The sequence below is a fragment of the Botrytis porri genome (assembly GCF_014898465.1).
Source record: "Botrytis porri strain MUCL 3234 chromosome Unknown BPOR_001, whole genome shotgun sequence".
In the NCBI taxonomy this organism is placed as follows: domain Eukaryota; kingdom Fungi; phylum Ascomycota; class Leotiomycetes; order Helotiales; family Sclerotiniaceae; genus Botrytis; species Botrytis porri.
The window spans coordinates 3,287,930-3,303,656 of record NW_024066075.1 but is presented as its reverse complement, the minus strand read 5'-3'; the positions used below and the strand labels follow the sequence as shown (position 1 = coordinate 3,303,656).

General features: G+C 43.5%; 6 protein-coding genes across 6 annotated transcripts; 2 read left to right on the top strand and 4 right to left on the bottom strand.

Annotated features, from left to right (window-relative positions):
• Window positions 1-235: 235 nt before the first annotated feature.
• EAF01_000892 (uncharacterized protein) lies at window positions 236-787 on the top strand (the record flags this gene model as incomplete). The annotated part of the gene is made up of 4 exons (XM_038909142.1): window positions 236-295; window positions 349-384; window positions 452-589; window positions 647-787. 4 exons carry the CDS (start codon window positions 236-238, stop codon window positions 785-787), a joined length of 375 nt encoding a protein of 124 aa, XP_038776048.1.
• A 579-nt stretch (window positions 788-1,366) lies between these two features.
• EAF01_000891 (uncharacterized protein) lies at window positions 1,367-1,981 on the bottom strand (the record flags this gene model as incomplete). The annotated part of the gene is made up of 3 exons (XM_038909141.1): window positions 1,367-1,453; window positions 1,507-1,723; window positions 1,779-1,981. The coding sequence occupies 3 exons, from the start codon at window positions 1,979-1,981 to the stop codon at window positions 1,367-1,369; spliced, it is 507 nt and encodes a 168-aa protein (XP_038776047.1).
• A 619-nt stretch (window positions 1,982-2,600) lies between these two features.
• Window positions 2,601-3,558, top strand: EAF01_000890 (uncharacterized protein; the record flags this gene model as incomplete). The annotated part of the gene is made up of 3 exons (XM_038909140.1): window positions 2,601-2,689; window positions 2,745-3,395; window positions 3,459-3,558. The coding sequence occupies 3 exons, from the start codon at window positions 2,601-2,603 to the stop codon at window positions 3,556-3,558; spliced, it is 840 nt and encodes a 279-aa protein (XP_038776046.1).
• Window positions 3,559-4,202: 644 nt separating this feature from the next.
• Window positions 4,203-5,706, bottom strand: EAF01_000889 (uncharacterized protein; the record flags this gene model as incomplete). Its single annotated transcript, XM_038909139.1, has 2 exons — window positions 4,203-5,364; window positions 5,432-5,706. The coding sequence occupies 2 exons, from the start codon at window positions 5,704-5,706 to the stop codon at window positions 4,203-4,205; spliced, it is 1,437 nt and encodes a 478-aa protein (XP_038776045.1).
• A 948-nt stretch (window positions 5,707-6,654) lies between these two features.
• EAF01_000888 (uncharacterized protein) lies at window positions 6,655-7,858 on the bottom strand (the record flags this gene model as incomplete). Its single annotated transcript, XM_038909138.1, has 6 exons — window positions 6,655-7,212; window positions 7,267-7,360; window positions 7,422-7,509; window positions 7,567-7,660; window positions 7,729-7,764; window positions 7,829-7,858. The coding sequence occupies 6 exons, from the start codon at window positions 7,856-7,858 to the stop codon at window positions 6,655-6,657; spliced, it is 900 nt and encodes a 299-aa protein (XP_038776044.1).
• Window positions 7,859-11,157: 3,299 nt separating this feature from the next.
• Window positions 11,158-13,050, bottom strand: EAF01_000887 (uncharacterized protein; the record flags this gene model as incomplete). Its single annotated transcript, XM_038909137.1, has 8 exons — window positions 11,158-11,259; window positions 11,308-11,450; window positions 11,498-11,799; window positions 11,868-11,996; window positions 12,047-12,135; window positions 12,201-12,630; window positions 12,692-12,860; window positions 12,909-13,050. The coding sequence occupies 8 exons, from the start codon at window positions 13,048-13,050 to the stop codon at window positions 11,158-11,160; spliced, it is 1,506 nt and encodes a 501-aa protein (XP_038776043.1).
• Window positions 13,051-15,727: the final 2,677 nt, after the last annotated feature.

Here is a 15,727-nt window from a genome sequence, read left to right as displayed (position 1 = left end):
CGTAAATTCGACGAGTTATTGCAATCGAATTTGCTTCCTGGCGATTTCCGTTCCTGTTGTTTACTACAGAGGCGTTCTGGGGGAATGATTTATATTTTGGACGTGGGTCATGGTAGCTGCAGCCAGGGGTGCTGTACGCTAGCGCATAACTTTAGTGGGGCCTGAGAGCTCACCTTGCTTGACGCTGCCACTGGATTGATTGTTTGGAGAAGTGTATCAAAAAATCATAGACAATATGGCAGCTCCAGCATCTGCCTACAAAGATAGGCAATTCCTTGCCGTTATTGGGGATGAGGTGAGCTTCATATCGATCCAAGCTGTCGTGACCATGGCTAACCAGGCTTGTAGGACTCCGTAACTGGACTGTTGTTGGCAGGCATTGGTGTATGAGATATATTGTTCTACTCTGCGGAGTTATCGCCTGAGAAAGAGATTACTGATGAAGGCATAGCATGTCACCTCACCACCAGACTCGCAGAAGAACTTCCTCGTTGTCGATAACAAGACGGATAATGCTGCAATTGAGGAAGCCTTTGAGAGATTCACAACTGAGAGAAAGGATATTGGTATTTTGTTGATCAACCAACATGTAAGATAGTTGTTGCAATTAGCTATAGGGCATTCAAGACTAACAGAAGGTTTCTAGATTGCGGAACGTATACGCCACCGAGTCGATACATACACAGCCGCATTCCCTGCATTGTTGGAGATACCTAGTAAAGATCACCCATACGATCCGGAGAAGGATAGTGTTCTAAGAAGAGTTCGAAGACTCTTTGGAGAGTGAGGGTCGGTCGTGGTAGCTTTAGGAGGAGATTGTTTGTTATGGGTAGGGTTGTGTGTTTATATGGCTAGAGAGTTGGGCGTTTTCGAGATTAACACCTTCATGTGGTTTGATATCAAACAAATGAATACAAGAGTATGCTAGTGTTTATGAAATTTTGCACATGCATTCCCTTGTGCTTTTTTGAAATTTACACAACTTAGGCTCAGAATCAACTAATCATAGCATTGAATAACTTCATAGGCCCAACAAGCCATCAGAACTCAAGCATTTACAATGTCATATGACTGGCATGTAATGAAATGGTGGAATAGGACATCAAAATAGAGGTTTCCATATTAATCCAATTCGTTAATTCTCGTATATTCAGTTCTCATGAGAACCGCGCACCCAAAAGCAAATAAAAACCCCGTGATCAGAGGTATCCTTCAAGGTACAGGGCGAGGGATTCCCAGAAAGTAAACTCCTTCATCCACCATTATTCATCGACCTAATACAGTCCCCATGCAAATCTCTGCTCTTCGCAAAATCCTAAGTACAATCTGACGGTATTATGTAGCTATTATCTAGTATCGGATTTGTCTAACGTGAAAACGTAATCGTTGCTTGTAAACAAATAATAGGTTCATCATTCGCAGTAAATGCATCGGCGAAGACGGTGTAAGTACCCTGATGTGACGAGTTAGAAGAAAAATGAAATAGGGTGCAACTTGAAGACTTACCGGAGGAATCTGGTTTGGCAAATCAACATCCTTTGTGATTGTAATCTTTCCAGCATCAATTGGGCAACTCAAATCGACGTTTGATACTTGATCGCATAGATCCTCTGTCATACTGATAAGTCGAATCAAGCCATATTTGACTTGCAAGCGAACGTATGCACCCTTCTCCAACGTCTGCGACAAGGTGCCCACCGCCTCGATGGTAAGTTTATTTCCACTGTTGTCTAATTAGCCTCTGATATCAAGTCCCAAGATTCTACAGTTTTGCGTACGCAGTTGGAGGATTGGGATTCAAGTTGACGTGGTCGAGCGATAGGATATCAGACGAATGATCGGGATTGCAGTAGGTAAGAGGGTTGTTTCCAGGAACAGCTGCCTTATCGTCAAGGACGGTTTGGCCACTACTGAAAAAAGGGCTTGCAGCGACGAAAGTGCTGCTGAAGAGCAGAGTAACAAGACTGACGGAAAACTTCATGTTTGATTTTGTTCTATATTATTTGATGTTGTTGTGGTGAAGCTGAGTACAAGGTTGGCAGTGATTAAGTATTGGGAGTGGCGGGTACGACTACTCCCAGGCTGGAGATTGTTACTAGCTCGCTTGGGGATGACGTCTGGGATTGGGTCAGAAGATAACAAGTGTGGCTGCGCTGCGAAGTCAAAAGTATCCATCTAACATAATACTGTAGTTATAAAGTTTGAAATGTAATTGTGTCTACTCAACAAAACAAAGCTTTTTGAAGTATCTACTTATTAGGTATCTCAAGCGCTCTACAAATTTATCACTGGTGCACAACAATTAGCTGAGACTGGAGTTTGTAGCCAAGTTCTCCCCCTGACTTAGGCAATTCACAGGACTTGCCCAGGTGTGCATACGCTAAACCCCTCATAAGCTATCTTGCTGTGGCTGTGTGGGCACCCTGATTTCATCTTCGTTTCGCCATTCACTATCCTTCTTTTTATACGAGAAGGACCTTTTTAGATCTTAACACCTATATTTCATTCAAATACTTCTCACGGAATTTAACCATCTTGTTTTTCCAAAACACCTGTCTATCTTACAACAACAAGACTCAAAAGGAAGCACCAACTTTAAGATGAATGATTTTGCCCCTCCTACCGGTCCTCCACCTCCGAAAGTTCCTGAAGGATACAAAGCAGTATGGAACGCCGACTACAAAGAATGGTGTGTATAGATTTCATCTTCTTCAACCACACTATGGAAGCTGATAAGAAACTAGGTTCTACGTAAACATTTACACCAAGAAGTCTACCTGGGACAAACCCACCGAACCCGTCTATCCTTCCGGTGATAGCGCTCCTCCCGGCCCACCCCCCGGATATTCCGGTGGCTCTTCTACCTATCCCTCCGACAACAAAAGCAATCCCTACGACCCCTCTCCCAACACCGAAAGCGACGCCGAACTTGCCCGTCGTTTGCAAGCCGAAGAAGATGCTCGTGGAGGTTCAAGCAGCGGTGCACGCGGCAGCGCCCAGCAAGACTATCAAAACACTCCTATGCCTGCCTACTCCCAACAAGAGCTTCCTCCGCGCGAACAGAAAAAGGGTTTCTTTGGAAAACTTTTAGGAAAGACCGGTGGTTCGAGCTCGAGCTCCGGTGCGCCGCAGCAACAGTATCAACAGCAGTATGCGCAACAACAACAACAACCACAGTATGGTGGATATCAACAGCAACAATATCCACAGCAAGGCTACCCCCCACAAGGTTATCCACCTCAGGGCTACCCCCCACAGCAAGGGTATGGAGGTGGTTATGGAGGGGGTTATCAACAGCAGAGGCCACAGAAGAGCGGCGGGGGCATGGGAATGGCCGGAGGTGCGGCATTAGGATTGGGTGGAGGATTGATTGGTGGAATGTTGCTTGAGGATGCGTAAGTTTGGATACATTCTTCCACTGGAACTTCTGAAACGAAATACTAACTGGCTTCACACAGAATCCAAGATCATGATCAAAATGAATACAATGAAGGATACGAGGATGGCGCAGATAACGGTGGCGGAGGAGATGATTTTGGTGGTGGGGACGACTTTTAGGTCTGAGAGATGAGAGGCGAGGATGCGATGGCTGCTATGAAACCATGGCTTTAATGGTATCATCACAATGTTTTGCAATTTGCTTGAGCGTGCTTTGAAGAACCATTTGATCACTCTATATTACATACTGCTACAAAATACAACGATCGACTACTTTATGAGAAGTGAACCGGAGAAATCGTGAACATGCGTGTATAAAACATGTCAATGCTATTCGAATTTAAAAATCAAATAATTTTCATGCATAGATTTGATGCCTCGATGTGAAAGGAGAGCGGCTACTAGTAGGAGATTTGTTATTCGCAGCTTTGCTAGCCTCGCCATTTCAACTTTCTTTGCTTACTATTTACAGCATATTCTGCTTATTTTCTACTTGTGTATACATGTCCCTAGGGAAATATCTGCCAAGCTAATTAGCAGTCTACTGCGTTATCCAAATATCATCCAATCCCCTAAACGCCCCGGTCCGCCTCGCCTCGCCTCTAATTTCCGCTAGTATTTTTTTTTTTCATCAACTCCCTTTCGTAATGGTTGAGCGAATTATTAGGCCATAAATTTTATCCCAATCACCTGTGCTTTTGCCCTGACGCCAATTTTATTTTCCCCATTTGCGCGTGCATTAGAACTGTTAGACTAGATGCTGATCATTCAACCATAACATCTATATCCTTCTCCACACTCCTCGCTGGAGCTCCCCCGCCTCTCCCATCAACACCGCTAATCAAGCTCCTTGTGTCACTCTGACAGCCGGGGCAATTATGCACTACCTCATGTGCAAAGACATCACAATCGATACAAAAGTGATTACCACAAACCTCACACGCATACCTCCCACTCTCACTCATTCCCTTCATTGCTTGGTTGGAGGCACCTTTCTCATGTGTGTCCCTTTGCGGAAAGGTTGCTTGGCACCCATAGCACCCTTTAGATTTTCCGGCATCTTTCCAAAGAACTTCAACCCAATTGCGCAAGGGGAATAAATGATGATATGAGCGGGCCAAATGGGTGGACAGGATAAGCGTAAGGCCGCATGCCGGGCATTCCGCTGGCAGTGAGCACACTTTACTTTCACAACGAGAGCATAGATAGCCTCCTCTACTTAACTTCCCATGACATGCGCAAAAACTCATGCTCTTTCCTGGGTCGAGTGTTCGAGATGGGAAACCCATCATGAGTAAACTACTCTGTGATTGTTTTTTTGTACGCGTGACTGGGGGCGTTGTAGTTGCCATCATCAACTGCCGGAAATGTTCTTCATTCAATGCAACAGAATAGGCTGTATCATCCCCAGCATTAGTGCGCGAGCATATTTCGGCGCAAATGGCAACTTGGGCTGCAAGTCCTACAATACTAACTCGTATGCGATCCGTTATGAGCGAAGAAATCGTTTCATGGATATCGCCTGGATCACTTGAAAGTAGCGCACCGTATATAATAAGTATCTCCCTCGTACCATGACTTGGAGCGTGAAATAGTGCAGCTCTACTCATCTCCAAAGCATTTTGTAAACTGGGATTTCCTTGACCTTGGTCTACGCGGAGAGCTTTCAATCGTTCAATATGTTCGGTAGGATTTCCACTCATGTCTGAAATACGCACTGCAATACCATCGCGCATGCCAATAATCCCGAGTTGTGAGATGGGGTTCTGTTCGAAGTATTCGGTAACGAATTCGCTTGCGTAACGGATGGTGAGAAGGTAACGCGTGGGGCGCATGTCTTTTTCCGTCATGGCGAAGGAGAGGTCAAGGATGAGAATGAAGTGGCGAATAATACCTCGCTGCAAGGGCGTCGTATCTCTCAATAATCTGGAATGGTGAATTATCAGCACATTTCCATCTTGCGAAACATTTCCAAAAGGAGAGCTCCTCTTACCTCTTCCTTTTGTTAGCTTCCCTCAACCCCTCAACAGTAGAATTAATACTACCATCTGCTCCTTCGACTACAGTATCCCAACTTCTTTGGATATCTTCCCATGCAGCTTTCCGCCTATTACCACCGCCATTTGTAGCTTTTTCTTTAGCAGTTGACCCTCCAGCGCCTGTGGCAGCTCCAGTAGATCGAGTGCCATGTCCAGCATTTACGTTGGCGGGTGCTCCAATATCATCATCTGAAAGATCTTCGACATATTCACCGTCAGAGTCTGCCATTCTTGCGGTTGTAAAAACTGGAAGAACTAAATTGGAAGGCAAACAAAATCTCTGGTTGACTTCTAGGAAATGGACAAGGCTGATTGATGTCTTTGAGAAATGTCAAGGCTAGAGCTTCCTAAACAATTTAGTGGAGCAGTTGATTGCCGAGAGCAAGAGCAACAATGCTTTGATGCAGCCTTGTGTGCAGGAAGAGTTATCTGGGGAAAAACTTTAAAAATAAGCAACTACCTACCTAATAGTAGTGATTGGTTGGCTATGTTCACCGCTGTACTGACATTCAATAATGCATTATCCAGTCTTGAAACAAGATTGCATGTGTCATTCTGATCGTCAGTTTAGAAAGTTCGCAGTGCATTGTGGATATTGGAGTCCCAGGATCAAGGTCATCAATACCTAGATGACAGAGTGCGTCACATTCAAGCTCTCAGAATATCTAGCTAAAGCATAGGTACCTACCTAGATTATTGAGTATGCGAGTCTGCGTGATTGAAGATCTCCCCTACTAATAATCTACCATGCATACATTCAAATCTAAGGTGAGTGGGGCACAAGAGCCCTAAATCACATGTAGTATGTGGTAATAAAGTGGTCTACTTTGATGCTCTGAATTAAGTTCTATCTCCTCCTATTATAAGTTCCATGTTGGGTATAATACTCGCAAAATCGTTATACAAGCCATTCCGCCAATTCATATAATCATTTCTAGCTGCGCCCTTGTCGTTGTTACTTCCGCCCTTATATTCGTGTGGCGTGAAATTCTCCGTCCTCATTACTCCATAGACAAGAGCTGTAGCTGTGATACGCGCTATCCTTGAGCCAATATTCATGCTTTTTGTGTAGCAAGATGTACCACATCGGGTATTAAACTAATATTGTCGTAAGACTTTCGTATGCGCATTATAACAAAATTCCTAACTCCATTGCTCCCTGGTTTCCTTAAATTTCTCATGAATATGTGTTGGTAACTGGCATTGGCCAATCGTCTTCTGTGATGCTTGACCAAAAGGTCCATACCATTACCACAGAGAGTAAAGTGAAGAGCGTCTCGAAAAGAGCTCCATCAATTTTTCCGTTCGTGCCGTTGCAAATGTGAGGGCTAATAACATAATTGAAAATTTGGCCAAGGGCGAATAAAACTGCAGCACCCATTAAGAAGATCATGGGCTTACGCTCGCCCAAAACTTTGATGACCAAGACTGTTTCTAGGGCAAAAAATACAAACAAAAACACCAATGGTGCGAGTTGGTATAGGACGTAGAGAGCAATGTTTCGATTTTGGCCATTGCCTTGACCAGTTAAGCTCGAGTCGAAATGACCGGTCCAGCTGTATCCAGTATCGAGGGCAATGTATCCAGTTCCGATAAATATGACGACTGCTGAAGCAACCATCAGGCCCAATGACATGGCTGTTCCGTCATCGATTATCTGATAGCCCACAACAGCATTGAGCATCAAGATCCATAATGTTGCGGTAATCATTCCGAGGTGGATACCGGTGAAGGCCTGGGGTAACAATTAGCTTCTACATATGGGTCTTGAGAGCTTGGTCCTACTTACTATCCGAACAGTTGCGCTCAATGGAAATTCGCCCACAGTAAATATTTCACATATCTCGATGATTATGTAACCTAGTAGAAAGAGCTGCATTTCCCTATATGAAATATGTAAGTAAATGATGCAAATCGAATATAATTCCGAGAACATTGACAAACCTTCTTCCCACTGCTGCTTGTTTTCGGTCGGACCGCCATATTAAGAATGCACTGATTACAATCGCAATTCCTGCAATCAATATCGAACCTTCGGAGGCATTAGTTTATGGCTTTCCGATCATTGATTCTCGGGAAAAGAACGAACCCAAATTTCCCAAATATTTCCCAACGCCTAACGATATACCCGTCAGCTCGCAGCCTCCGTATCCGAAATTACTGTTGGTGGGAGGATTGAATAGCTATTGAAAGTCCGGTTAGCAACGTTGAATTGCGAATCGCATTATGTAAACTGGGGAGTGGTACGAACGTTGCAGACTGGTAACGTTGAGTCACGGCAGAAGTTCTAGATGGAATATTTGTCAGTAATCAATCTCAATGGTCATTGAGCTATGCAAAGATCTACTCACATGGAAATTTCCAAATTGTGTTGAACCCATTTTCTCTTAATAAAACCAACAATTCGCGATTGCGCGCAAGATATTTTCGATTATGATTAAAGTGTTGTAATTTGTTGCCCTGTAAAACAAAAGAGTAAATTGATTCTTCTCGCAATTGCGAAACCTCAATGCGCGTGCTTGTTTATACTGTGATTGGTTTTTGTGAATGGAAAATTGATCGAAGGTACTGATTCCCAATTCCCATTCCAGTGGTTTCTGTTTGTCGTATTGTTCTTTCCTGATGATTTGAACTTGAACCCCTCAACTTCGACCCTTCCTCTGCTTCTCCAATTAATATCTGAAGCGCTCGATTTCAGGAACCAGCCGCTAGATGGGTTGCTTTATATTGGCGTTCGCGCGGATCGTTTGAAGTAAACCCTGGATGTCGAAATCGAGTTTCGTAAATGCGAGTATATTTGTTGCCGTATCTCAATCTTGACACAATCGACACAATGAAGAGAGTTGGAAAAGTATACCAAAAGTATAACTTGGATAAGATTAGAGATTGAGAGTGACAATTGTCAAGAACGGGGAAGTGAATTAATTGCCCTTGATGCAAAATGCGCTGGTCAAAAGGACGAAGGCTGGTCACCGTAGCCTGTTTTACTCTCTTTTACCTCTTTTTGGCAGTATAATTCAACAACTTGATTTCGTGCAGGGGCCCCAGACATTCGAATCCCGGAAAGCTTTCCTTTTCTTCAGAAAAATTCCATCAATCCCTGGTTCGTCAAAAGGCTCGTTACCTGGACAAGATGGTTATTCCGTGGTAGCGAAATGATGTTGGTCGGAGCAAGGTCGAATCGGATAGTGAATGGTTACAGCAGGTAAGATGCAATGTGATTGAGTCAGCATTGAAAAAAGTAAAGAAGAGGTAGGTAGAGGTAGGTAAAGGTAGGTACTAGGAACTTAAGAAGGAATCATTGAGAGGGGTAATTTCATACCATGTACATATTTGCCATATAAAGTTTTCAATGTTTAATTTTATTGTCCATTTCTCCCTAGATCCTTGAAGGGATCATGATGTGCGGACGGTGGTGAATGGGGCAGTAAAATAAAATATGCCTCTTCTTGCCATTGTGTGGATTGTGTGAAGGCTTCAAAGTTGAAACTCACTCAGCCTTTTTCCCGTTTGCCAGGTTTTGAAGAGAGCAGCCGCCACGAAATGGATTCCCCCTCGTCACCGATTTCATGCATAAAGTGCCTTGTATTATGTATACCACTCCGTAGGTACCTAGGTATAACTTCCAAGCCACCTAGGATTCGGGATGTCCGGAGCCCGTTGAAAGTTCAAGACTTCGCTGAGAATGGAAAATTGATGATACCGGTTTGGGGATTTTGCACTCGTACGGAAAGTGTTGTGATCTACGCAAGGAAGGACAAATAGAATGACTCTTGTTGTCACGAAGTACCAGAATTAATCAATCAATGGAAGAGAAAAACTTGTCCTTGCTTGATACGCTAATCCTTACTTTCGCCGATTTTGAGTTCGATGGTCCAGTAGTTCAAAAAAAAAAAAAAAAAAAAAAAGATTACCAAGGGAAGCGGTTTGGAGACATGACTTCAACAAATAATCTTCTAGAATGGTGTTTGCATATTCCACCTGTCGGAAATGGTGGACAGCCGTTGGAATGATGCTAACTGGTGCGGTATTTGGTGGGATCTTCAATTCCTTTTACTTTAAAGGCCTACAAGGCTCTCTCTCACCCTTCTGTGTTTAGCTCTAAGATCATCACGCACTTGGCTGTTTTTTTCTCGCGGCAGTGGGCAAATGAAGGGTTCAGGAGACCTCACTCATATTTAAAATGATTATTTCTAAGTTTTCAATTCGGATTTCGGGAGGTTCGCGTTGAGGAGAGGGAGAATTGCTGACCTCTTCCCTCCAGCTTCGATGATGACAACCCCAACGATAGCCTTGTGTCTCCCAGGGCGGACACTCTCTTGGCGAAGATTATATCTACAGCCTCTATTCGAAACAACTTCAGAGATGATCAGTAGTATTGCCGAGCTTGAGATACACGATCAGAGACAAAAGATAAGAACTAAAGGTAACTACACTCGCCAATATCAAATCTCAAGCTCCATACATGAGATTATATCTCACACTTATATTGCGATTAGCCATTCATTTCATCTCATTCCACCATCTCGTCATATATCCGCAATACTATTCTCCAGACCTCACTCAACTAGTGGGATAAAGATCTACGGTCTATCAATCAATAGTTCCTGACTACTTCCACCACACAGGAAATATGAATATTTGAACTTGACCTGATTCTTTGAATTTGTTGAATTATCAAAAACATTTAATAACGTCGAATATTCGGAACAGTGTCGGGGATGGAATACCTCCGTTGATAGGAAGCGACTGTTTTGGACTGTCGAAAGCTCCAGATAGGTCTGGATCTTCCCAGCCCAGCAGCAAAGTCCAATACCAACTATTGTAACAATTGATTTTCGATCCCATCTTCAGCCGGCAGAGAATGACGCCCTGATGCCGACTACGGCTTTACCAATACTCGTGAAAGGATATCATTACACTCGAGCAGAGTGCAACAGTACCGAGAAGGTGTCAAGGCAAATTCATTTCATCTCAAATTTGGCGCTTCTTTCTTCAACATTTAAATGAAGATAAGATACTTTATACCTCGTTGGGTCGTGAGGTAATTAGCTCATCGAGATAAAAGTCTTTGTTGTACGCAGGCAGAGAACATAAATCGCGAAGTGAAACCTTCTTCACCGACGTTCGAAATTTCGTAAATGTTCGAATGCTCAGCAGATAACGAACCGTTGTAGTCTTCAGGAAGACGGAAAAATGGCGGCACTATAATCAACAAGATTTCTGTTAAGCGACGACGCCCGTAAATGGCATTTTAGGGGATAGAATTCAGAATGAGTGTCATGTCGTCAATTCTCTGTTCATATGGATGTGTGGAGTGCCTTGGGGTTTATGTAATGAAGCAGTCAAGCAGGGGATTGAGCAACTGTTTCTAGTCGAGAGGTAACCAAGCAATGGTTGAGATCACTATTAAGATTGAGCACGAAGCTCCCTCGGCTCCGTATACTAAGGAAATACATTCTGCTTATATAGACCTCCTTTCTCTGTTGGATAAACTGCTCGACTTTTTATCAATCTTTCCATCAATCTATCTGTCACGTGCCATGATTCCGTTTCCGAGGTCCTACTCATGTCTGCTGACAATTATGCCTCAGATCCTCAGATACTACAGTTCATAACATAGTTTTGAATATAATTGCATTATATTTCATTTGTATTATGATTATTAATCACAGAAAATTTACAGGAAGTTTGGAGACAGAATATTAACAGCTTTTTGATCCTGCTCAAAATTTTGGTGCAAAAATTCTTCCATAAGGCGAACACCACATCGAACAATTTCCTAAAGAGTATGAGATTTCGAAGAGAACAAGGGAATCAAGGTGCATACCCGTGCTTTCCAGTATGACGCGAAGATGTATTGTAACTTCTTCATATCTTTAAGCTCCCCCGGAAGCTCATGTATATGACCACACTTCAAGTAAAATACGTCCTTGCCAATACAAGACATGATAAGAAGCTGATGTCGACGACCTAGCATGATTAGCAAAGAAGTACTAAGCAACAGACAATGTCCTAACCAGCTTGTAGTATGCCAACAACCTTTATCTTCTTCATGACTGTAGGGTCGTTTTCTACCAACTCGCCGATGTGGCACAGCATTGCTCTCAAGCCACCCACAAGCTTATCAAAATCGTTGAGCCATTTCGCAGCAAGTGGCCCTTCCCATCTGCGAATCGTCTCCAAGACAAGCAGTTCATAGCAAGATTGAGAACTGCCGTCAGCAGATAGCTTACGACGGCGCGCGATCGCATCGTAACGAGGTTCGTTGATGAAGTAGGAGTACGGTTGGTAGCGAGATGCTGAGAGAGAAATTTCTTTGCTGCAATGATATTGATCAATAGCCAAAGCAGACGAATAAAAGATCAGAGAATTGGGATGAGGGTTTACCGTTGAAGGACAAGCTCTGGAATCTCGCAGAAAACTTCGTCCAAGAAGCGAGGATAAACCAAACAATCCCAAACCCCCTCACTCAGCTCTTCATCCATGATCATTCCGGAGTTCTCCAAAAGCCGGACACTGCTCTAAAATCAGCCTATAGTATAGGGCGAAGCCGGCGTGTAATTCACATGTGGCACGAAACATCACCGATCCATTTGATGTCGCCCTTATGAGACATTGTGCGTTCGATTCGGCATGAGTGCTCGTAGGAATTCGCCTATGAAAATCATCAATCATCAGTTGTCAGGCCTCCGAATATTTAATGGCAAAGTACTGACTGACCTTTTCATACTTCTCGAGGGCCTGAAGCAACTCCAGGGGAAACCTAGGGAGCGGTGATTCTTCAACGCAGTCTGTGATCTGCTCACAATCTTCACGCATGAGACTCAGTGTCGTGATTGATTCCGCGTCCAGGATACCAAAATGAATTGGCTTTACTTTGCCAGTACGTCGGGCATAATCTAGCATGATATCTTGAAGGTAAACATTGCCACGGGTGAGTAACATCTTCTTATCGTTAGTAAGGGTCATGCGTGAATCATCCAAGCAGCCAAGGATTTCTTGAAGCCTCTTCGTTTCGGAGACTTCCACTGTCAGTGAGTCTTGCTTGTCGGGACTAGAGTCAACAGTCGCGTTTGGATTATTGGGATCATTATCAGCTTCTGAATCGGCACAATTTGTGTCTGGGCCGTCTTGATAGACAGAAGCTCCACTGTGCGTATAGAATTGTTAACGACGATTGTTGTTACACTATCCTTGGAAAGAACACCAACACAATAGTGGTTCCTGTTTGCGACGAATTCAACACAATACGACTTTGGTTGATAGCGATAGTAGTAGGCCCATGATTGACGACTTTGCGTCGTCCACGCTTTCTCGTTATTGACCTGATGAAATTCTTGGCCCTTTGCTGGTCGTTTTTGGGGCTCTGCCAAAGAATGCCTATTAACAAACATCAAGCTCGACTGGGCTAGTGAATCTGATGGCCACGAAGGTCAAGAGCAACCCAGGAGCGAGGGGTCTTCGCGAAGAAGACACACCCAAAAAGTCCACAATCGTTTGTCAGTCCGCCGCGAAGGCAGGCTGCGATATGCGCCTCGGTGTACCGTTGACCAGGACGCCACGAAGGCATCCTGCGATACAGATGATGCGTACATGTTAGTTTTGTAGCTCAGAGAATCAACTTACTGAAAGAACCCATGCCGCCCGCAGTTTACTAGCCACCCCAGCAATTTTGGGATCCTCGCTATTCTGTAGGTGTTGTATGGACGTCCGCCAGCAGTTGTGGACATTGGATATATTGTACTTCTCATGGCCCAATTCCTTGTATATTTTGTCACAAAAGTCCACAACATCCCATTTGTCACAAGACGTCTTGTCAAAATAAGGATGCGTACACACTGTATTTCTGGTTGTATTGTGATTGGATGGGGTAGGGAATTGAGGCATGATTATCAACAAAATGGAGGTTGAGCGAAGTAGATACGAGGTGGGAAATTTTCTATTTAAGTAGATTGCTGTCTAGAGCGCCAAGACTTCATGACAAAAAAATCATAGCACTTCTCATTTGCCGAGGCTATCAAAGTGTCGTGATTATTTGTCAGGGGGTTGACACGTAATTCTGCATATTATCCAAGAAGAAGTCGTTATCGCTCCATCTGGATGAACGAACGAAGCATGTTGAACTTGAGAGTGGAAGAAAGAATTCGGCTCCATGGACTCCGTAACTAGGGTTGGGCAAATTATATAATTTGAAGGATAATTTGTATATAATCACGTTTTTTGAGCGTTATGAAATGTTATGCCAAGAATATGCTTTAATTTCGAAGGCATTCTCCGGTGGGTGGTTAAAAAGTTACTATGAGAAGGTGTTTATCACGTTTTGTATTAGTAAGAGACAAAATCGCTTATTCATCCTCTCTCATACATCACTCATTTTCTACTACAATCATATACAACAGATTCTAGAAAGTTTGAGAGAGAATTTAATACTGAATTTAGAAGATGATCTTGTTTCTGATGATGATATTGAGGTTGAATTAGATGAAGTTGTGGATCTTTTTGAAGATAAAAATTCCAATGCTTGGGGGGAGGTTCCTTTTCTAGTATAATCTAATCAAATTCATTCTTTTTCGTTCAGAATAGCTTCGAAATGATCCACCAACAAAACCGATATACATTTTGCTTGACTTCGTACATAGTGCATCCTACGAGCCTTCGATCTTGTTATCGGGGAGCTAAGTAGAGTCGCTGGAGCTGGAGGTGGGTGGTGATCGTACACTAACTAGAGGCAGTACTTGGAGCTAAGGCACGCGCGCAGCTGAGCGTCCGCGACGAGCCCGGAACAGAGGACTTCTAGCGAAACGGAAATGAAAACTATCAGGCGTCGAAGCTACGAATGATCATTTAAAGCGGTACCGGCCCTTTCGAGTCTGCAGTGGGATGAAGAGCCTGCGCAGGAATCTTTTGTAGATGAAAGTCGACAGGGCACTTCTGGGGTGTCGCGAGTAGAATCCGAAATCCAACAATGCGTACGGCTTGCGGGTATACCTTGCCGGAAGTTCACAGATAGTTGATGGGAGTAGCGATGTGGAGCAGCGGATCAGGCCGCGTCTCTTGAGTCCAGCGAAGGATGCAAAGGGGAGGAGAGCGACTGCACAGGGTTCACGGGAGCTCTAATGAATATTGTACGAAGTAGTGTGTGTAGAGGGATACGTCGTGGAGGTTTCTGCGGATTCCAGGCAAGCGCAGCTGTAGAGACGGGCCCAAGGATAACAACACGGGATTACTACGCTCTTGCTATGAGCTACGGTACCTCTCGACTCTGATCCGGCGCATCTGATGCGTCTCGAGTTGATTCTTCACGCGGCTACAAACTATACATCAGGAAGCACCAGGAGGAAGGGTTGTGCACGAGAGATCTGGCGAGGTAATGCGAAACGGTGCGTAGCGTAAAATCTCTTCCTTCCCCTCCCCTTCTTTCAAATCGCGTTCGCGACGAAGCAACTCTATTCCAAACTCGAGAACATGCTGCCGAACTAAAGCAACGCCAGCTAGAGTTCCCAAGCGGTACTCACTCCTCCAATCCTTGATTTTAAGCAATCATTTTTCCATAATAGTAATATAATATACAATAGGATAATCAAGATAGTCAATAGTACAATTTACTCTGATCAGAATAAGAAACAAATAAATCTAGATGAAGCAACTGGGTATTAGTATTGTAAAGCGTTCTTTGAAAAAATAAAAAGAATTTGTCTTTTTCTTTTCGAGTATAAAAAGTCTAAAGAAAACTACATGATCTCATGTTCAAAACTTGTAAACATGTTCATTCAGCTCTTAATTGTGATAACGATTATCTGATTTGATCTCGAATGTCGAGAAGAGTGCATTTCTTGAGTGTCCCAGTTTTTTCATCCTGCTGGTATCAGCCCAGATCTTACAATCTTCAATGGGATGGGGAGATCACGAGCGCAATTCTCCATAGCTGGGTGACGGTGATGGACACACTCAAGTCGTATCTTCTTCAAATCAGTTATTGAGTAAGCGATCAGCATTTCTCTTCGAAAGGAGAAGGAAGTTATTGAATTGAGTATCTTATCTTTAATATAAAGTTCAAGTTTTATTAGGTTCGGAAGAAATTCGTTATCATGATTCCATGTCCACCAGTCTATAAACTGAAGTGTTCCTGAGAATTCCTTGATTCTGATGATTTTACTGTGTATGCAATTCCGTCCACACCGAGCATACTTATCACCTCCGACCTAGGTATTCTTTTGTAGAATAATAATTAAATGAGTTCATGCATG